The sequence below is a fragment of the Onthophagus taurus genome, chromosome 7 (genome assembly GCF_036711975.1).
Source record: "Onthophagus taurus isolate NC chromosome 7, IU_Otau_3.0, whole genome shotgun sequence".
NCBI classification, from domain to species: Eukaryota; Metazoa; Arthropoda; class Insecta; order Coleoptera; family Scarabaeidae; genus Onthophagus; species Onthophagus taurus.
In genome coordinates, this window is record NC_091972.1 from 34619457 (window position 1) to 34642244 (window position 22788).

General features: G+C 32.5%; 2 protein-coding genes across 4 annotated transcripts in view; one reads left to right on the forward strand and one right to left on the reverse strand.

Moving 5' to 3' along the window:
* Positions 1-10104, reverse strand: part of LOC111417557 (wunen) — a 66762-nt gene extending 56658 nt beyond the window's left edge. Inside the window, exons 1-2 of one of the 3 annotated variants that reach the window (XM_071197318.1) lie at positions 9873-10104; positions 9482-9633 (exon numbers count right to left, since the gene is read on the reverse strand). In XM_071197318.1, coding sequence (XP_071053419.1) covers positions 9482-9633; positions 9873-9939 — 219 coding nt within the window. In that variant the 5' untranslated portion in view covers positions 9940-10104. The remainder of the gene's footprint in view (positions 1-9481; positions 9634-9872) is intronic. The other 2 variants (XM_023049872.2, XM_023049874.2) reach the window with 2 other exon arrangements.
* A 9355-nt stretch (positions 10105-19459) lies between these two features.
* On the forward strand, positions 19460-20375 carry LOC111417561 (uncharacterized). The gene is made up of 3 exons (XM_023049881.2): positions 19460-19712; positions 19778-20034; positions 20098-20375. The coding sequence occupies exons 1-3, from the start codon at positions 19661-19663 to the stop codon at positions 20272-20274; spliced, it is 486 nt and encodes a 161-aa protein (XP_022905649.2). The 5' UTR covers positions 19460-19660; the 3' UTR covers positions 20275-20375.
* Positions 20376-22788: the final 2413 nt, after the last annotated feature.

A 22788-nucleotide genomic window follows, 5' to 3' on the forward strand; every position in this document is an offset into this window, starting at 1 on the left:
CTTGATGCGTTTTGAACACACAGTCGTACTCTCTTTGTTTTAATCAAATGAATCAGATGTAGATTTAGATATTGCTCACATTCCTACTTACGGGATACACAAGGATTATAAAGTATTTTTAACCCATAAATAACAGCAAAAAAACATTGCAGTAACATTATAAAATTAATGCTGAGATGTTTCTGCATAAGAAATTAGCTAATTTGTGTTCTTCAAGTTCTTATTTAATATTATTAATTTACTGTTTAATACCCTGACATTTCCTTATTATAAAACGAAAGATTAAAAAATTAGCGATGGTTTACGACGACGTAACCAACCAGAAGGAGTGGTGTAAAATAAGGAAACCTATAAACTCAAACGGGACTCACGATATAAACGTAATGAGATCATAACTTTATACCTACCCAACTATTACAACTACTTTCTTTAATTAACATCACTTTTTAAGCTTATTTTCAAAAATATTACTACAAATTACAACCTTTTAAATCTTATCTAAAAGTAGACGAAATTGTTAAAAAAAAAGATAATAAATAGATAACCCCACCAATCTACACGTTAATTTTTTTATCGTTAATTCATGAATAATACTCTCTTATGAAAGATGATAAAAGAAGCCTTGTTGTCTCTTTAAACCACCCACTCGGCTAAATCTAACCGGCTTAAAGTGAACGGCTAACGATTTCCCGTTTAAGTCATAGTTCAGAAGACTTGCCAAGCGCTTAATTCACCAATTCACTAGAACAATTCAGTATTTTTAGAATGAAACCGTCACGATTACTTTCACATGACAGCGCCGTATAAATTCGTGTCTTTAGTATTCCTTGTCTGTTCAAAATAAAACAGTAAAACCGAATTTCGTTGAAAGGAAAAGTTAACTTTGTATGTTACTTACGACGGACGGCAAAGCAAATTCTATAAATAGATTACCGAGGCTTTAATAAGTCCGCCCGTTCGCATTCGGTTGAAGGAAGACGTTAAACCTTTCTAGATCTAAAAGGGTTGGTATTCTTTCGAGGTTTTCTCTTTGATCAAATTCACAGAAACATCGGGCGCTCATGTATGGAACGTGCTAACGTTACTTGTAACACGATATTTATGTTCTGCTTTAGTATACACATGGATATTCTTAGAGGAGAGATAAGGGTGTGTGGGTGCACACTTACAGATGCATGAATTGTATAAAGAGATAAGTTGTGAATAAAGATTTTCTTTATACTTTATCAACAACATACATTGTTTAAGTAATTTTATGAAATTAGTGTTTAGATTAAACACGATTATAAGATTATTTTGTTACATAAATCTAGTAACAGATACCCCTCAAAGCCTTAACACTTTCTTATTTTAACAATGAACCATGTTTCATGAAAATGATTACCTAAATTTGATTGATTGACGAGAGGGTGCATTTATAACAAACCTATTATGTAAAGTAAGCGTAAGCACCTCGGTTCGGAAGGATTGCTTATGTAAAAGGTACAGAACAGACGTGTTTCGAAATGCATAATCTTCAGCTGGAAGAATGGGAAATGAGATGAAATCTAGGCACGCAGTAAATAAATCACAAGAAAAAATTCTGTGTAGGTAGACTTCCGGAGAACGCGGCAGACGACAAAAAGCAACGGCACTTATCGCTCGTGCCATCGTTATATATTCTGAAGTCAACTACATAAAGTATGGTCACAAAACAAGATTATTCAGTACATTTTAATTATTTAGACGATTTGTATTGTATTATTGTACCAAATAACTAAAAAGATGTAGGTCAATACTTCTACAGCAGATTTATTTATACATAAAATATCAATTGGGTTGGCTTGCTTATACTTAAATTATAATATCTTTTGTACTGCACGTATTGAAGAAACTCAACAGATATGGTCCACTTTCTTTAAAAAAAAATGGGTTAAGTTACTTTTATGTTAAAAATTTATATCTCTTGTGTTACAAATATTGAAAAAACGGAAATAACTACAAATTTTCTATAAAAACTGAGCATTAATTTAAACCTAAACTGCCTGCTCCATCTTAATTAGCAAAAAAGTGATCAATTTTTAATAAATTGGGCGATTTTAACAAAGTGGGGTTGGGTTGTCTTATTTTAAAAATCCTATCTCCTGTGCTACAAATATTTATAAAACGAAATTTACTATATATTCTATAGAGAATTGTCTTTAACTTAAACCTAATTTAGCCGTTTCATCTTTATTATCAACAAAGTTATGAATTTTTTAAAATTAGATTTCCTCAGGAAAAAATATCACGATTTTAAGAAACCATATCTCTTAAACTACACGTATTGGGGAAACTAAAATAACCACAATTTGACATAAAGACTGCGCATAAATTTAAGCCTAAGCTTAATTAAGAAGAAAATTTATCAATCTTAAAAAAATTGGGTGATTCTTTAGAAAACTGTGTTGGGTTGATTTTATATCCATAAATCATATCTCTTGTGCTACAAACATCCAAGAAACAAAATTTACCATGTTATTTTTATTAAGAATTACCTTTAATTTAAATCCAATTGGACCGCTTACAAGCAACAAAGTGATGAATGTTTTAAAATCAGATTTACTTAGGAAAAAGTATCTCTCATATAACAAGTATTGAAGAAATCAAATTTAACACACATTTGTGATGAGATGTTTTTATTTTAAAAAATAATTTTTTATTTGCTCCAAACGTCCAAGAAACTTAACCGAAATCTTAGAGGAAAAATACAAAGTGCATAATGGTGTTAAGCTACAGAACAAAAACTGCAGGATATATTAGCTTGTGAAGGTTTTGATTTGCTTTGATATACAGAGAGTTCTGACACGCAAATTTATTTTTTTACGCCTCATGGCATGAATTTTTGAAAGGAAGAAAAGTCGTCATCATAGCTAGTGCGTTGTATGTATCATTGGTAAAAAGTAGAATGTGAAAGGCTGAAAAAAAAGTAGCTAGTAAAAAGTAGCTAAAATCATTTATTTTATTTCATAAAATTTTTTAAATCTGCTTCTTTATATAACTTTTATCACAAAGAAATACAATAGTTATGTTCAAAAAGTTAATGTTATCAGTAATGTACTATATTGGGCCATGAAGTTGTTGGCCATATTACAAAACATACAGTAGAAGAAGCCATACTGTATGCAAAAGTAGTTGTTTTAAAGTCTCTAGTTCAGTTAGACGCATGAAGAATCCTAACGAATATGTTAAAATTTTATTAAAACTTTTTTCAGCAAAGAGAGTTATTTTTGGTTGAACGGCCATGTCCATAAACAAAATTACCAGAAGCCATTATTGAGATGCTGGTACATCCACAAAAACTCACTGTTTAGTGAGCTTAATAGGCTTTGTTGGACCACATTTTTTCAAAGGTGCTGCCTATGATGCATATGAGTTAATTAAATGGCATTGGCGCACAACAGCATTGGTTGTTGAAATTGAACCTCCAAATAGAACAAACAGCATAACAACAAATATATAGCGATAGCAAAAAATATTACATTGGGTACTAATCACTCATAAACAGTTTGCTTTATTATATTTTAGAAGAAGCATTACAAGACATTTTTCACGTTTCATTGAAAGGTCACGAATAAATCGAGAATCACCGCGTTGGTACTACTTAATTCTTTAACATCAAAGAGATCAAATTCCCACAAAACAGCTTCTCACTTGATCGCCTCATTATACCGTTATCTCATTCTATGTCATTTTAACGAAACTTCTTTCAGTATCGACCACTTCCATTATAATATTGCTCAAGGACAAAAACTTTCGGATGTAATATGATCGGATTTCCCAAAATAACCGAATTACTTACATATAAAGCCTTATGTAACTTGAGGCGAACTGCGCATAAGATTACAAAGTGTGGTTTAGAAGAGAAGCCTTAAAAGAACACGATGTTTATAAATTTTACTCACTCTACCGATCTTGGCCTAAGTGCTAGTTTAAGCGAAATGAACGAGATAGAAATACATCAATTCTAATAATATTCCTACACACCAAATTACACGATAAGATAAGGCGAGTCATGTAAGTCTTCTTATCACTAACCGGTCTTGCATTCTATTGGTGCAGGTTGAATGCTGATCGCAAACAAAATCACGTGAACATTCACGAAAAATATGAAAAAAGATTACAGTGAAGTGAGAAAAAGAAAAACAAAAAAAACCAAGTCGAGAAGGTAAATAGAGGAGTTAGAGACTACAAAGGAGAATATCAAGAACTTCGCTTAGGCCAAAGACCTCGAAAGCATCTCTAAGAGAAACTGTAAGACAAACAAAAAAGTTTTATACGATGTAACAAATAACCATTTCAATTACAATTACTGTTGAATCAGTTGAATGAGTTAAGCTAATTTTAGAGTTCTAAAGCAGCATCTATCAATTAGCACATCTTTCAGCTAACATATAAACATAATTTTAGAAATTCTATAATAATCTTTACACTTAGCCATACTCTAACGAAAACAAATTGGATAGACGTTTGAATAGGTATATTTTACCTTTCATCGTGTTCGTGGAAATCTCGTCAAGTATCTAGAGACGGCTTAGCACACCGCATTCTGGCACTCTAAAAAGACGAACGAGAATGTAGTGGAGACTTTCGAGCTTTGGCAACCACTAACGAGAATAACGAGGAAAATATGTCGTATTTTCTTCGTAATTTCAACGATAGATAAGTACTTATTATAACAAAAGTTTTATTCAAATAGTTGAAATTGATAATGGAGGGGGTGAGTAAAAAGATGATAATTGAAACAAAGTGAGATTCAGGAAGATTTATGGAGTTTAATAACAAAGAAGAACCATTACCGTTTTCATCGGGCCAACGAAGTTTGTTTCATTACTAAAAGCTTGGGCGAGAGAGAATGGAGAAGTTTTTATGTGAAAGTATGAATCGTTAGTAATAAGCTCCCAAGTGAATAAAAGTAATTGGATAGTAAATTAAGAATGATTGGATAAACTTTCTAACAATAAGTGGTATTTGCAATTAATAAATCCTTCTTTTTAAGATCTTTTATTTTATTATGTGTATTTTACTTCAAATTTATGTTGTTTTCTGATTTCTGGTAACATTTTCAGTAACTAGATAATTGATGTTAAGAAACGAACACATACATTTTTAGATACTATTTTAACGAAGTACATACTTACCATAAAGGCATTCTACAAACTAATGAAAGTAAATAATTACGTATCAAATTGAAATACTTTAAACGTTAATAGAACAAATCAACGGTGTAGGTAAATAAATGAACACCAAAAACAATTATTTTGCATCGTCTTCATCGTTGAATTCATGTTTATACCTTCCGAAGCAGAATCTTGGTAATTTTGTGATGAATGGAGGAAAAACGTTTCAAACGTTCCAAAACTAACTACTATTTCATCAAGATATCTTAAGAATTCGAAAGCGAAGACATATTCAAATATGTTAGGCTGAGAATCATAAGGAGTAAGTCACAAAACTTCGATATTAAGATCATCAACAACATATTTGTGGTATTTTGCTGAAACAATGGCGCGACCGATTTTTGCAAAGTTGAGATCTTGTTCGGTTTGCATTAATAATGATTTCTTTCGTATCATACAAACTCACTCAGATTTCGAAAAGATGTGGTTTGTAGAAGACAGCACGACACTGTTAAACTAAGAGTGTTTGCAATGTTGGAAGAGCACTTTGGAGTCGCATTCTGGTATTAAGGAAGTTGATTGTTCGTTGAATCCATTGAATTTTAGTAAGATTTAGATCATATATTTAAATAATGTTAAAATTAAACCTAAACATAATACGTTTCAACCCAACCCAACAATAACTTTCCACAACATATTTGAAATAAATTGATAACAAAAACACAACATAAATATAATTTATCTACAACTATTGAATTATCTATTCATTATACATTTGATTTTTGACGGGTAATGACATGCATTATCCATGACTGACAAAGTGTTGAATAATGAAGCCATTATTCCACAGTTCTGACACGGTCTACTAATCAAAAAATATAATATTAACAGAAATGACAGCTTTCTTATATTGAGGTTATGTCTGAAATGTCTATCAAGTTTATTTTTTTTCCTTTTATTGATTTTTTTTTCAAAATTAAATAGTTGTAGATAAAGTATAGTATTCAACTTGCGTATAATGGATGTTACCCACTCAGATTACCATTTCTTTTTGCAATTTCGTCTTCGTGGGTAACAGCCGCCATTATACGCTTGTTGAATAATATACTATTATCTACGACTGCTTGGATAAGTCATCATTACCGCACTTATTTGAAGTGATTTGAGTTACGTAATGAAGTTCATTACCGCACTGGTTTCATTACGTAACGCATTTTTAGCCTAATCAGAAAAGACTTAATTTATTGAAACGAGGAACAATACAAAAGAAAAAGTGCTACCTACTTACAGAGAAACAATACTATTTATTATAAACATTAATTGTTATGTTTTTACATTTCGAAACACTTATTCCAGATGAGTAAACATGTTGTTGAAACTGACAATTCAAAATTGTCAACAATCATTTCAAAATATTTTTATAAATGTCAAATAGACTTTATAAAGAAATTGATTTTTTAGTAATTTTTAGCAGTCGTAGATAAAATGCTGTATATCACACGTGGGCTAGAGCATAATTACAATTCTTCACACTCGTACAGTAATTATGTTTCTAGCCTTGTAATATAAATAACTATTGCATGATACGAAAATATTACATAACAGCAGATAGAGTTTCACTTAAAATAAATGCAAAAAAAAAAGAAAATACTAAATTGAAACTGATGTATTCAGAGTGTTTTCAACTGAAGAACGAGACAAAAGACTCACATTCGCGCATGTGAGTCTTCGAGATTCGTGATTCGTCGCAAAGCGTTTCACTTTATTTTGGAAAATGACCAAATTAAAAGGGAACTTGTTTAGATTTTAAGATTAAGCAGCTTCCTATTCTCATCAACTATGTCCACACAACTTCACAGTGTGTATTTTACATTCACCGGCAGTCAAAAAAAAAAAGGTTTTGTTAGACTGTTGACATGATTTGAAAAAAGAAAATTTGCAAATGATATATATTACTTAGCACACCATTTATTGTTGTTATAATTTACAGTGATTCTCCAAAGTAAAACAAAATACATCAACCGAAGAACTATAACGTATTTAATTGTAACACATTCACTTCTCCCTTAGATAAGGTGGTTGGAAAAAAATAAAAAGTTTATCATATTATCACTTATTCGAGAGATTACCACTCATTATCATTCATTCAGATTATCAATTGTGACGTATTCAATTGCTATAAAACTGTGACGAAGAAATCGTTGACATCACAAAACCATTAAAAGATCCTTTCACATTTGCTCAACAAAAAATGTTAATTAGTATCTTAATCATCTGTAGCTATGAACAAAATTTGCATATGAACACAATTTACAAAATTATTGATGCATAATTTTGTAAATTGTTCATCAATTGTACATTTTGTAAATCATAACATTTCCAATTGTATAAGATTCGTTTCTTTCCCAGATTGGATGTTTGAAAAAGAAGAAAAGATTATCGAAAAGATGGAAACTATTGTTAAACTAAAAAAAAGGAGCTTACGAATATTCAAGCGCAATGAAGTTGTGAAGAAGAAATGGGCACCGAGAAGTATAATAAAATCATCAAATAGGCTTTTCAAATTTATAGACTTTATCGTTAATGAATTAAGGATCCAGTCCATGATGAACGAGACTTGGTAGTGAAATTTGCAATTAACAATTGTGTTCAGTTCTTTATTAATTCCTTACAAACCTTTCCATAATGAGTTATGCATTTATTTATTTATTATCTCGTTGAAATTGAAGAGGTTTGAACTACCATTCAGATTCAGATTATTTTATAGACGATGATTACACAGTTTTCTTGATTGCAATTAGTTTGTACTATATTGATATTAACAATTGTTTTTTTAACTTTCTGTGCTCAATGTTGTTTTTATTAGATGTAACTAAAGTTCTGTTTATCTCCTTCCTTACGTCGCGTTTAAAACTTTAAACGAGTATCCCTCATTTCCAAGCAACGCATTTACCAACAGAACAACCAGTATTTTCAAAATGTTCAGTTCAGTGACGAAGCGATTGTTATATTTCAAATCATTTCGTTGTAATACGAGAGACACGTTTGTGCCTTTCTCTACCTTTTTCGCTCCTTTGATAATACCTACAAAGGGCTTGTGAAGTCAAGGAGAAGCTAGGTAGTTACGTCTCACTTTTAACAAATTGATATGATTTCCGGTTTTATAGAATATTTTGTTATTTGATATAGATAAGTAAGGTTAGATCACAAGAGAGCAGAAATCACAAGAGTTGAGGAATTAAGGTCGCTCTAACATCGCAGGTGTTCCAATACATTAGGTTATTGAGGAAGAGAGAGTTAAAAGTCATTGGCCAGACTTTGGTAAAAACCGTTTACGTTAGTTCCTATGTCCGATGCGTCTAGGGTTACATCCTCATAATGTTATACAGAAACCTCATAGACTAGCACCATAAGTTATAAGTAGCGAAACTTTCGCAGAGTGCCTCAGAGTACCTACTAGTGATGTTGAGAAACTACTTGGTCTCTGATTAAAATAACATCACAAGATGTTTTTTACACACGGAAATATTAGGTGTCTAACTTTGCAATATCATCAGGCAAGATGGGAACACAACACTTTTACGTATACACTGTAATGGAAAGGGCAGAAAACACTCAATGGGCATCGATTTTTTGAACTTCTATATCAATTGCATAATGAGTTCTATAATAAAAAAACAAACAAAAATCCCGCAATGATGTAATATTAGGTTATTTTGGTTGAAATTGAACAGTTTTCCAATATTATATCCTTTTCTAGAACCTAAACATACTTTTTTGCCTCGCAATCTTGCCTTTGGGCGTTTTGAAAAACTATAAGGAAAAAAGACCGCAATTTTTTTTCTCCCTCTACAAACATCATAAATAAAATGAGCAAAAGGTCACCCTCATTAAAGTTCAACAACACACGATGACCATGTTTGTTCCTTTTTTCAGTACTTTTTACATCATTATTGAGACCAAGGATAAGTCAAGGGATTATTGAGTGCGGTAAAACCGTCTCCCTATTAACCCCACAAAAAGAGAAAATAATGATGGTGGAGCTACGGCTAACTTGTCTATCGATTCCATCAGTTTACAACAATCCACTGCCGCTGAAGTTTGAAAATTAATGACATCATGATTTAGGCACAAAGTGTGGGGGGAAACGAATCGCATTTATGCAAGGGATTAAAGTCAAATGCTTGTTTTGACGTAGAAGTCGACAATGAAACGATAGAGATATTTTTGAGCAATATTTGTAATATAAGTTTCATTATATTGTTCCTTTTTCTATTATGGTAGTTTGTATTTAAATTCATCATTCTGCACAAATATTTATATAGGTTTTCAAAATTACTTACCACAATACAATTCATTCCAAGTCCAACGATGTAAAGATAAATACTTGGTACAGTTGATTCGTGATAGGGATGCATAAGACTTTCATCGTTGCAAAAGAACCCTCTCTCGTAGGGTTGTGCCCAGAGAAATAAGAACAGTATGGGAAATCCCACTGCAAAACAAAATAATAGAAAATAAGACCTCGAGATTCTCTCTTACGTCAGAGCAAAACATTGACTATTCTATTTTGTTCGCTGACGCGAATCGCGTCAATGACAGTTTATGTTTTCACGGTTAACACCTGTGCTACTCACAAACGTTATTGATTTACCATTCAAAGATTATACATCAATAAAATGATCTAATTTTATGATTTCTTTTTATTTATTTATGTATTTGTAATTGACTTACCGCATAATAATAAAAAAACGTCTAGAAATACTTTAGTCGGTGGTATCACCTGCGAAATCTGTGCCATTTTTACTTTATCGATTCGTAACTTAATCGCGTTAGATTTTATGACATGACATTCGCGTCGAATTGTTATTTACCGAAATGAACGAGAGTATTTACGACATAATCGGAACGTGCCCGAACTGAATAATGTAACGCAGTATACGGCTCGATAAGAACTGAGCTGAGTCCACTGACATTCGCGCGTATTGCGTTTGACGCTAGAACACCTGTGCACCCCACCAACGTTGCCCAGGACTGCGCAGAACGTTCCGTATAAAAGCCCGAAGCAGATTGGGAGATCTCCTTATTCTCACTCACCGAGAATCAGCTATGAGATAGTAGTATCTCTGTAAACGTATTTGTGGATGCTGCGAAGTTGTGACGTAGATTCATTCATAAAAATCGTTCTTAGAACTTTAAGGAAGTAAATAAAATGTTTTTTTAGTTTCTATTTATAGAATTGAAAAATACTTTAATGTTTTTTTTTTTAATTCCAAATGAATATTAATATGTATATAGGGAATTCTTTATTGTATCTCAATCAGTTGTACCAATTAACGCAATACATTCTTCTACAGTGGTTTTGTTGCCCTAGATATAAGATTGATTTTGGATATATTTATGCTCACAATTCATGAAACTATCAATGATTTTGTAAGATTTGCTCTCGTTTTTTTTTAAATCCTTATTTTCATTTTACATTACAAAAATCGGAAAACAAGAAAGAAAATAACAGACATATTTATAACGTCAGTTTTGTTTTGAAAAATTAGGATACATCGAAGTAAATAGAGAGGAAAAAGATATGTTATATTTCCATAAAACACCTTTTATGAGCTTTTCTTTTATATTTTTTCAAGGGACAATCTCTTTTTAAAGACTAGCAGTAACCTGCCATTTTGTGACAATCCCATCGCCCCTGATACCTTTCCTCCATTACTGTTAGATCCTGGTCGCTTTCCCTGTTCCTCACTCTAATTTGCTAAATTATCCGGAAATTTATCCAGATGATTGCAAAGATAGTGTAACTTGACACTCATATTTGCTCCTAAAGTCTGAAAGTTTGTCAGCATATTTTGTACAATTTCTTCATAATTTGCTGCTTTATGGTTAATTTTCGACTACCAACACAAAACTTTTCCAACCTTTTCTTTCCGGAACAGTCATAACTTTAATAAAATCTGTGGTCTTGAGGACCATCAAATATTCCACCTTTCAACTTTTCCATACTAAGCTTCTTCGGTAATTTTCTACAAATATAATTAAAACAATCTCCTTCCTTGTCCAACGCTTTTACAAATAGCTTTATCATTCCTAATTTAATATGTAATGGTAGAAGTATGATTTTGTCTCTGCTCACCAACGGCTCCCTTATTACATTCGCTTTACCGACAGTTAAAGAATTTCTTACAGGCCAAACGCCTTGTTCCCAATGAAGTTGCTTTGTTCTACTGTCCCACATACAAATGAAGCAAGGGTATTTTGTGTATCCACTTTGTTGACCAAGTGAAAAATTAACCACTTTCAAATTCACACAGATCGGCCATTGATGCTCCGAGTAATTAATTTTTTTTTCTAAAACTAATTTTATTCTATGTTGTAATTGTTACTGTTGGAGCCAATAAATTTTTTTCTTTCAATCTTGAGGCTAACAGTTCTGATCCTTGTTTTGATAAATTGAGATCACGTATTAAATCACTGAGTTCATTTTGAGAAAATAACTTTGGCGAAGATGTTTCACCCTCCCATTCAGTTCCATTGGTAGACTGTCCCGATTTCTATGAATTTGGCAACATCATTGTTTCTGAGGGCATGCGAATTACTTTTGAAACGTAAATAGGCGAGGGAGATTTTCACTTTGCAGAACAGGGCATTTTGTAGACTATAAGTCTGGATATCTCTACGTTTGATTTCGATTAAAACCTTTAGCATCTACTACGCAAAAGTAACAATCATCGAAATGATTCTTAGGCTCCATCCAGATCATGGAAATACCAAAGTCTAATCCAGAACGTTTTCATTTTTTCCACAACCGTAAAGACTCAACACAGGACTTACAAACTTTATGAGGAACCTATAATTTATCTAGTTTGTCCATTTTAAAACCGAAATATTCAACATAAGTCTCCTCGGCAAAGTCTGTGATATTTTTTGTTCTGTTATATAAACACCGCAAATATAACAAAATAAATCACTACTATATTTACACTTTCTTCGTGACGAACTTATGATTTAAAAGACAAGACAAATACATTAAAATGGACATTCAGTAATTGAAACAAAATATTAACACATAACAACTTAGCCAGATTCACGTGTAAGTACTTCAATATTGTCAAATAACTGAGATCTCAGCTGTTCTGCGGAGCAAGGGGTCTGAGAGTGGGGATCACGTGATGTTTGTATGCGCGAAAAACTTGCGCAGAAGCCTTGACAGAAAATAAATTTTATTACTAACAGGCCGATAATTGTTCAAAATATAAGATATGTAAAAATCATAAAATACAAGAGCACATTCAATACTTTCATGAATATATTCGTAATCTGGGCACTTGAAAACATAAAAATTTGCAAAGATATCCAGGGCAACAAAAAAAATTGTGTTCTTGTAGAGCTGTAATATACATTTAACTTTTTTAAGGGGTCATATACACTTGAGGCAGTAGAATTATAATATCTTTATTGCCCAGCAAAGTACCAATTACAGGACAATATTATTCTATACAGAAGTACAAACTTACATGAACACAAGAATCAATTAAACACTAAGCGAAAACATTATAATCGTCTCTCAGATTATAAGCCTGCACATTCTCTGTAGCGTATCGGTAACCTGCACGTTGCTTCTACTATTTTTTAAATAGAAGACAGTAATAGTAGACACAGCTGAATCGGGTAGCGTGGCTGGGTACAATGAAGTTAATGCAAGACTGTATCCAGTTACAATCCATCCCACCACTCACCACCTTTATAATAAATCTGACGTTGAGATCATCCCTTCGAAGTCAAGCGAAGAAAAATGGTGACGTTGAAACAAAGATTAGTAGTCAGTGCCACGAACAGGATATGCTCCATCCACGCGAAAGAAAGGTACTTTAAAAACCTGTTTTAAGTTCTCTCCAATAGAAAACGATGCGAGATATAATGCGGTGACCATATAACAGACCCATACTCCAGTCTCGGCAGAATGTATACTGCAGAATCCATGAATAAACGTGAAGTACGGAGCATAAAGCCAAGCATACTCGCAGCACAGGAAGCGACATCCTCTATGTGCGGTATAAACGATAGTCTGTTGTTAAAAGTTACTCCCAGATCTCTGACAGAAGTCAACTTAAGCAGGGAGATTAACTTCTCCACATTAATCCTGAGCTGATTACGGTCGCACCATTCCACCAAGATATGAAGATCCGACTGCATCAAAGCCACGTCATCTTCCGAGGTCATAGGGCGAAATATCTTAAGATCATTAGCATAAGCCAATATACCAGACTTAAATCTGTTTAATAAGTCATTAATAAATATTACAAACAGTTACGGACCCAAGTTAGAGTCCTGTGGGACACTAAATCGTGCAATAAACTCCACCGAAGCAAAGCCATTATAAAATGCATAATTGACCCTCCTTGACAAATACGATGAAACAAGACACATAAGCCCAGGGGAAAAGCCAAACATACTGAGCTTCTGTAGGAGAAGATCGTGATGGGTCGCATCAAATGCCTTACAAAAGTCAGTGTACATTACATCCACTTGACCACTCCTATCTAAGGATTCACACATTACTTCTGTAATCACTGCAAGATTAGTAACCCGTTGAACGGCGCTTAATAAACCCTTGCTGGGGCGGCGATACCAACGATTGAACTTTGGGATAAATACCTCCATAGATGATTTGCTCAAACACTTTAGCGAAGTTAGATATTATAGAGATGGGACGATAATCAGTAAGGCTGTCACTATGCTGGAAAACGGGAATTATCCGTGATCGCTTCCAGATTTTAGGAAACTCGCCTGTCTTTAGACACAAGTTCATGATTACGCAAAGTGAAGCAGCAAAAATTGCGCTACAATCACGAATAAAAAATGCTGAAAGGTACAGTGATAATCTTTAAAATGATAGATGGGTACCACCAAAAGCTCCAGAGAAGTAGTCGGAAAAAGCATTAACTATATTATAGGGAGTATCGCAGATGCGCCCGTCTAAAGCCATTTTACCAGGGAGTCGTGTAGTCATAGTTTTATACCTTATATAATTCTAGAAGCCACGAGTAAAATATTGGATTATGTTAAAGGTAGTTTAAGCAATTTTTTTGTGAATAAAATGAAATTTTATTGAACAACCATGATATAGGTACCTTTTAAAGCATGGTTTTCTATATAGTGTGAAAATTTGCTTCTGCCACTTTTTATCTAAAGCAAATAATATTTTTTTGTAAAATTCGTAGGTAGATAAAATTGGTAATTCCTACTTATTAAGACAGAATTTAATAATTTAATTACTTCTGGTCATTGTAGTCACTAGAATAAAACTAGTGACCTTCTTTTGATGCCCTTGTTACAGCGTGCTCGGCAATCCCAATGCGTCGTGTATCTATAGAGTCAGCCCAACGATGTGTGTTTATCCCTGTTTCATTTTCCAATATTTGCATTATTTGCAATTTATTTCTCGCTCCCTAGTTGAACATACATGCACCGATTTTTGCAGCAACTGTGACAATTTTAAGACCGGAGAGCACTTTTTCGATATCATTTTCCAGTTGACGTGATTGATTTTTTCATTGTTGTTCTGTGTAAATTCGGCTACACAACGTTACAACAAATTTTCATTACTAAAAAGGTTATAACTGGGTTTGATTACAATCAGAAACAGTTCCATGAGCACCAAGAATCTGAGAACAGTTTTTGTGGTGCAGTTGTTCATCTGTGGAGCTGTAATGACAAAACTTAGCCCATATATCCTTTATTTTGGTTAATCGATTATCATTATATGCTCGATTTGTCAATCATGTTTGCACTTAGTTTTTTGAACATTTTTTAAATCTAGAATTTACTTTCACTAGAACCAGATACTGTAGCACCTTGGGACTACTCTAGACATTTCTAGTGGACCCTTTACTTGTTTACTTTTAATTGTGGCAGAAGTGTGAATTATTGAATAAACATCATTTTTTGGAAGCAAATTTAGAATATATTTTCTCAAGAATCAGAAATTGCAGTATCTTGGGATTATTCTAGATAATTCGAGTGAGCCCTCTAGCACATTTTCCTAGCACCTGATAAATTTCATAAAATTACTATTTATATATTATTTGATAACATTTGGGTATTAGATTCGCATATTTAATTGTCAGAACAACTAATTAAATCTCTTTAATATAAAATAACAAATACGCTCTACGCGTTAACCGTGCAGCTATGAATATTAAAATGTGGTTTTTCGGATTATACAAATATGTGTTGCCGGTATTGTAAGAGTCCTCATATTTAAGTTTAATCTCATTATAATATGTGCATCAAAACCGAGAAGATATAAATACTGTAGATATACATACTTTCTTTCTAAATTCCTGATCACATAAAACATGGGGTACTTCCTTCTTTAGTCACAAATATGATGCTATAAACTGGATAAAAGAAAAATAATCCATTCTTTCAGCATGGTTACTTGAGATCTGTTATGGCCTTTAAATTGTAGAGATGTTACCAAATAGTTTAAATGGAATGGTTTTCTAGTATACATTTCATGACAGTCAGTTATCTATATATGTGGGTAATGTGTATATGTAACAGTATGTTCAGGTTTAGTTTGAGCTTTTTTATGGAAAGTACTGTATATCAACGTTTCATTGTTGGCGCGATAAACATAAAAGAATGTAGTTGAAAGAACGCTACCAACAACTAAGATATAAAGTCTTCAAAAAATAATTAAAACTCTATGATCTCTATGATCTCGTAGACCAAACGTGTGTTCTACGGAATCCCGGTTGGAATTAATTTTCTTTTAGGTTAGTTTTTTTAGTTCGTAACTCGTGCATTTATTTTGCGACTCGTTACCATTGTTTTATAAAGTAAATCGGTAATATTCTTGGAACCGGTAAGAAATATTTTTCTGGTCAGATTTTTGCATCCATATAACACTATTTTCAGTGAATCCCCCATTTAATTATAAATTTTTGAAAATCAGTAAGCAAGGTACACTCTCAACCTTAGTTAAAAGAATACAGTGAGCATATACCAAATCGTGCAAGGATGGAAAAAAATATTTATACTTATCAAGATAAATTTCTAAATAATGGAAAAGAAAGTAAAACTGATTGAGCACAAATTGGCAAATTCGTCATTAAAAGCTAGGAAACTTTTGAGACATTTAGAAACGAAATATAACTAATTACAAGGATAAACCAGTAGATTGTTTCTTAAGAAGAAGTAGTGGTTTAAAACAAGATAAATTAAATTTTGCAATGTTTGTAACTACAGATAATAAGAGTCATCATTTTAAGCGACGTAACACAGCTACCATCTGATCATTTTATTGAAGATTTATTTATTTTATTTATTTACTTATATTGATTTGAGAAATATTTAAGACTGGATTAAGAAGCACCAGTAGCCAAAAATCGTAAGGTTAGGTCTTTCATGAATTGTTTTTTTATGGTATTTTGTTTAACAATTTTGTGCTAAACAATATACCGATACAACTAATTATGTTCCATTTATGAACATTTGAAGCGTAATTGTACACATTTTCAACATTGGTTGCTTGTATAGTGGTTGAGAAATACGGTTTAAAAACAAATACATTGTCAACTGCTAAAGGAAAGTGACAATTAAAATAATTGAAAAACGCTCTAGGTATCAATAATCTTTATCAAAGTCAACCTATTTTTGTATAAAAAATTGAACACGTAACAATAATCATAGCATTTCATTTAAAATAATGATTCCGGTGGATCGGAAGTTGAGACACCTTGAAAATATTTTAGATCGATATCAAAAAGATCGGGTTAAACTAATATCCTATATAAACATAATTTCAAAAGTGTAGGTGGAATGGATTTAAAAAAGAATAGGATGCTGCTGACTTTTTTGCGGACACTGTATAATGTAGCACCTCGGTAGCAAACGGCCTTGATTTAATCGGGCGTATACGTACACGTTTTACATTCTAAGATAGGTTGAGGTCGGTTGTGGCTGAGGCATCGTAGTATACAAATGTGATCCACTATTCTATCACTGTAACATTTATAGCGCCTCAGCTATATACGGCCTTAGCTTAATTAAGCGAAATTACACTATTTTTCTTCTACATTAAACCGAGGTTGCACGTGCCAACTGTTACACAACACATGCAGCAATGCTACAATTGCAGCCGTGAGGCTACATTATGTGCTCACAAACATTGTATTAATGTACAATGTTTGTACATCACAACATCACTTATAATACTTCAGCCACTAGTGGCCTCTTCTTAACACACCATAATCATGCAATTTGCATTAAAGGATAGACCAGGGTAAATTCGTACCTTCTGCATTCTATGATAAGTCGAGGTCGGTTGCAAAACGGTCTGGGCTTAATCGAGCAACATAGTACGTTTTCCAATTATAGATTGAAAATTTAAATCTTCAGCAATTTGGATGCCCGATACTGTCCATGCTTACGTTTAACACCAATATCGTGCATTTTAAGTTTTTTTAAGTGACTCTTGCTGCGGTGACTCATTGTGTTATGTACGAAGAGATACTGGAATATTTTGGAACAATTTGATACTTTGGCTCGTATCGCATATCCATTCGACATCTGATTGAAATTCGCAGTTACGATATGGGAGAATAGTTCGTGTCATTAATTGATACACAGCGTTGATACGATACAAGCATACCGAACAAATGTATACTGACATTTAGGGAATAAATGTGAGGTTTCTTGGGAGATATTACTGATTACAGAAATCTATAAATGGCTAAGAGCACGCGAAAGTAGTCATCTTCATATACCGCAAATGTGACAAAAATAACTACGTTTGTGAAAAATCCAAAAGTGTACATACTGGAAACTGTTTAAAAGTGCACAATTTTGACATTACTTTTAACTCAGGCTATGTTACAATCATGGCTCCTCTAAATTGGTAGTTTGTGTGAGAAAACATTGATGGTGTTTTGTACCCTTGGATCTGAATTGACTTGTTCACTGTGGAGTTCATCTAACTTGAATGAAAACTTCATCAATTTTCAACAAAAGCAAAAAATCCTTATTTGAGCCATGTTCATTGTTCATTGTTCAGTCACTATAAAAATGTCATAATATTAAAATGAAATTACCTATTTGGTTATTAAAATGATTTTATTTTTAAACCGCAAACAATGATGAAAAAAATTACTGAACGTTTTCTATTTTGAAGTTCCCCATCTACGATAACACTTTTAATTAAAGATACAGAAATCCACCAATCTCTAAACGGATATTTTGGGTTGTATAATCTATATTCCATTATAAACAAAAATCTAATTTTAAAATATCTATGTGAATATCAGTAAATCTTGAACAACACAACTTTTGATAACCTCAATTTTCTTCAACGATTTAATCGGGTTAAGAAAAACATTCCATAAAACTAAACTTTAAGTGCCAGAACTAAATAAACAAATCAATCCTGTCAAAAACATCAACCGACCGCTACAATGTTTTTCGTGTCTACCAATGCCCTATACTCTAATAATGTAAACAGTAGGAGAATAATATGAGACACGTTTAAGAGGTTGTTATGAAAGTTCAAAAGCTCTTTAAAAGAACCGATCAAATTAAAATCTTTAGCAAACTAACAGTAAAAAAAGTAACAAATCATTTCAACACTTTCAGCAAGCGATTATAAATTTTATTTCTTCATGTATCATCAAAATTTACAATCATTTCATGTATCTCATCAATACAATGATATCAGCGATTTACTATCTTATGTTGATGACATTACAAATTTATAGAGAAAATAAATAAGCTTTTGATAAAAAGCTTGTGATTAAAAAAATATTTTATCATAAACTATTTTGCTTATAACGATTAGAATTAAATATGTAATACTTAATTGAACGTAAAGTGTTAATTTAAGCAAATTATAGAGATTATAGCTGCATACCATAACGACGATAAGAATTTCTATATGTCTTATTTCCGCGAACGCCGTATTTAGAATTAAAAGCAATCAACATTCTCCTTATAAGAAATATGTTCTATCGATGTGCTTCATTGGAGTAACAAATTAACATAGATATTTTACCAGAATAATGATCTAAATACGATTGTGGTCTAAATACGATTGAGGTTGAATATTTGCTTCTTAAAGGTCTATTTTCGTTTTCTTTGGTCTTTTAACAACAAACAAGAATATTACGCATTCCAGGAAATGTCGAGCCGAGTTAATTTATATTATTACAGGACACTTTAGTCGATGTGTTTTGGACGGTGTGAACATAGTAAAATTGATAGCAACATAAATTAAGAGGGGATATGTTAATAAGGTCATTCTATTTAAAAATAGATTCAGAAGAGTTATTATATAAAAGTTCAAAGAAAAATATCCAAGAGTGTAGTTAAATCTTTGCTTAATGTTTTTCTTATTAGGTGATTACCACCTAACATTATGACCTTTTTATCTATAACTTATTAATAAATAATCAATAAGTATATAAGAGAACAACCAATATCTTTAACTCAAATTCAAATTCGCATGTAAGAGAATCAACATGAAGATTTATATTGTTTTACAATTGACAATCATTTTCGTGACAATCCATTGTAAGTATAAATAATATGGAATTATTGTTTTTATTTAATATTTTATTATTATATTTACTTTTAAGTTTCCACACAATTAGAAAATCTACTAGATTCGCCCGTGCGTAAATGTATAGAATGTGTTTGTCATGCAAGAACTGGTTGTTTTAATCGGATGACATGCGCCAGTTACTCAATAAGTATGAATTATTGGCATGAAGCGGGTTCTCCGACTTTAAACGTAAACGATCCAGCAAATACAGCGTCATACAATGCTTGTATGAGAGACGAAAATTGTATTTTGAATACCATCAAATTATACACCGATAGATATGAAAAACCGGTAAGCAAAATAAATAATATATTAGATGTAAGTTTGGAAATGTTGATTGTTTTAAATTTGTAGGAATGTGATTGTAATGACGTTTACGATTGTAGAGATATGTTAATGATTCATTTGAATGGCCAAAATTGTAACAAAGTAATAAGCAATGATGTTAGGTTAAGATATAATAAATGCGCCCAAGATAATGGATTACAACGTATCGTAACAGACAGTAGATGTAGGCCTGACCCACAATAAATGTATTGCATAGATTATGCAAATTTATTTGTTGTTGATTTGAAAATTTGATGGTTTTATTAATATTTTAAAATAAAATCTTTAATTGATTGTTTAAAATATATGCTGCAGAAAAATGTTTTTTGATTTAACTCCTTTTTTATGTTGTTTATTTGTCGTTTGGAATTGCGTAGAGATTTAGTTGTTGTCGTCGTTAGAAAACATTTATAGCTATAAAATGAATGATTTAAATGATTTTTGAAAGGTATTAGTTGAGGAAAATAGGGTTGACACTACGAACAAGTTAGACATAAATGATAAATTGGTCTATTTTTATAACATGATTCAGCAGTTAAGTCAAAAACATGCTCCTTTAGTCTTAAAAAGGGTATCAAAACTATTTAAACCTTGAGATTACTAGTAATACCAAATATCTAATGAGGCTAATAGGTAATGCTAAGCTGAAATACAAGAGAACGAAACTAGATTCGGACTGGCGGTATTACAAGGAGCTTCGCAATTTTACAAGGTTTTAAAAAAAACCTATTTCCAAGACATTGCTTCTACAGCCAATTCGTAAATACTATGGAGGCAACTCGAAAGGGAAGGTATTCACTCTGGTCTACAGTTAATTATACCTGAACACTTAGCAAGAGACGTAGGTGTGATCTTTATTCCAGCATTGCAATAAATTTTTTTTTTGGAAAACATGCGCAAGGAGATGCATTGCGTTGATGAAGCCATGGTAGCATACTTTGGTTGCCATGCGTGTACATATGTACATTCACCGCAACTGCATGGAACATCAATTATCATTGAATACATTTTGTCAGAACTTTCGTGTCATTTTTGTTACAAGTTTACGTTTTCTTGATAACGATCTTGTAACATTAAAGTTTCTTTTCTGTGTGTTCCAGTACTAATTAATTCGTTTCTTAGCTGCTTGTAGACAACTCTAAAGCGTCCTCAGCAAATAATTCTCTTTAATGTTCGTTGCAGGAACTTTAAATGAGATTTAGATATGCGAACAATTAGAGAATAAGTTTTTAATGTTTTCTATGGTATTGTACTTTCGAAAATATAGTCGAACTTGATAAACCATCCTTTTTTCCAACAGTTTATGTGCTTCGCCTCCTTTCCTATTGACCAATTTTTGTTTAGTAATGTAAAAATATTTCTTCTAATCCCAATTTTATACAATACACATAAACTTAAAGTACACCTCTAGAGTTCTAATTTCTAACGTCATTACATTATTTCTGGATAAAAGTAAATTAAACAAATTGTTTAATAGAATTTGTTATCAATGCTCTTCAAGATGTTAGCACGACTTTCTTTGATATTAAGAAGTACACAGAAACCATTGATGTGTTGTTAAAAACATAGAAGCCAGTTCGAAGCTTAGTTTACAAGTATACCTATATCAAGAAATTAGGACAAGCGACAAAAATATGGGTCTAATTCAAATACAAATACCAACTCTCCAAAGGAATGTCTTCATCAAAATCTTTATGTACCATACTTAGATAGAAAATAGCACACCTACATTACAGTATGGGGTTAGTGCACCTAAAACACTTCATAGCGTTATGAAGGAAACTCCAGCAGCTGAGGCAATTATTGCTTGTATTAATTTTTTAGCACATTGAGGAAAGGGAAAACATTTCTTAGGTCTAAAATGACTAACGAGCAAGTGAGTGCACTGTGCTTGATAAGGATGTTAGATACTTTCGAATACACTTACTGATTTGAAAAAGTACCCGTAAATTGTGGAACATATTTAATAGAATGAGTATGTTCAGCTCCCAAAAGAGCGTTAGATTTCTGGGGATTTGACTGATTCATCGATAATCTCTTAATCTTCACAAATACAATCATTAGGGGACTTTACTTTTCTGCTAATACATTTTACGACTTTTTGGCGTCATAAACAGCTTGGAGTTCTTTATAGAACAGCTGCACAGTTGCCTCTTCTATAGGGAGGATGGCCCTATGCCTAATCCCCAACTTGGAGGGCCAGGGACTCTTCTGTTGGGGTTATAATACATGCCGTATTGACTAGCCATACATGTTTAGTAACTTTACTCCCTCACAAGCCAGCTTTTTGGGCTGTTCCAAGGTCTATAGAACATAAGGTTACCCAATACCGATTCTCCTCCTCTGAGAGGCAAGGTGGGTCAGTGACGTAGCTGGCATTTTTTGGCATTTGACATAATTGAGGTAAAATTTATTGAGGCGACAGTAGTCATGCAGGTGGTCAAGATCTTTCGATAGTCTAAGACAGTCCAGATTACACCCGTTCCTTGTGAATATTTCATTATCGTCGGCATAGAGTAAAAACTTAGAAAATTTAAAACAAGAAGAAGTATCGTTTATGTATATTACAAATAGTAAGGGTCTCTGGGAAATGTTTCTGTACAAGAATAGTATGTTCGCTTTTGTCGAAGGCTTTGGAGTAGTCGTTGGACTGTTGTGTATCCAAAACGAAGCTATTCTCGTTGTAGTATGAAGTGTCGTGCAGAAATCTTCTTACCG

Bases quoted from the DNA above. Each gene is read 5' to 3' on its own strand.
- LOC111417561 (XM_023049881.2), top strand. From the start codon at position 19,661: ATGAAGATTTATATTGTTTTACAATTGACAATCATTTTCGTGACAATC. The intron at 19,713-19,777 runs GTAAGTATAAAT...TTTACTTTTAAG, and splicing joins CATTTTCGTGACAATCCATT to TTTCCACACAATTAGAAAAT. The intron at 20,035-20,097 runs GTAAGCAAAATA...TTAAATTTGTAG, and splicing joins CCGATAGATATGAAAAACCG to GAATGTGATTGTAATGACGT.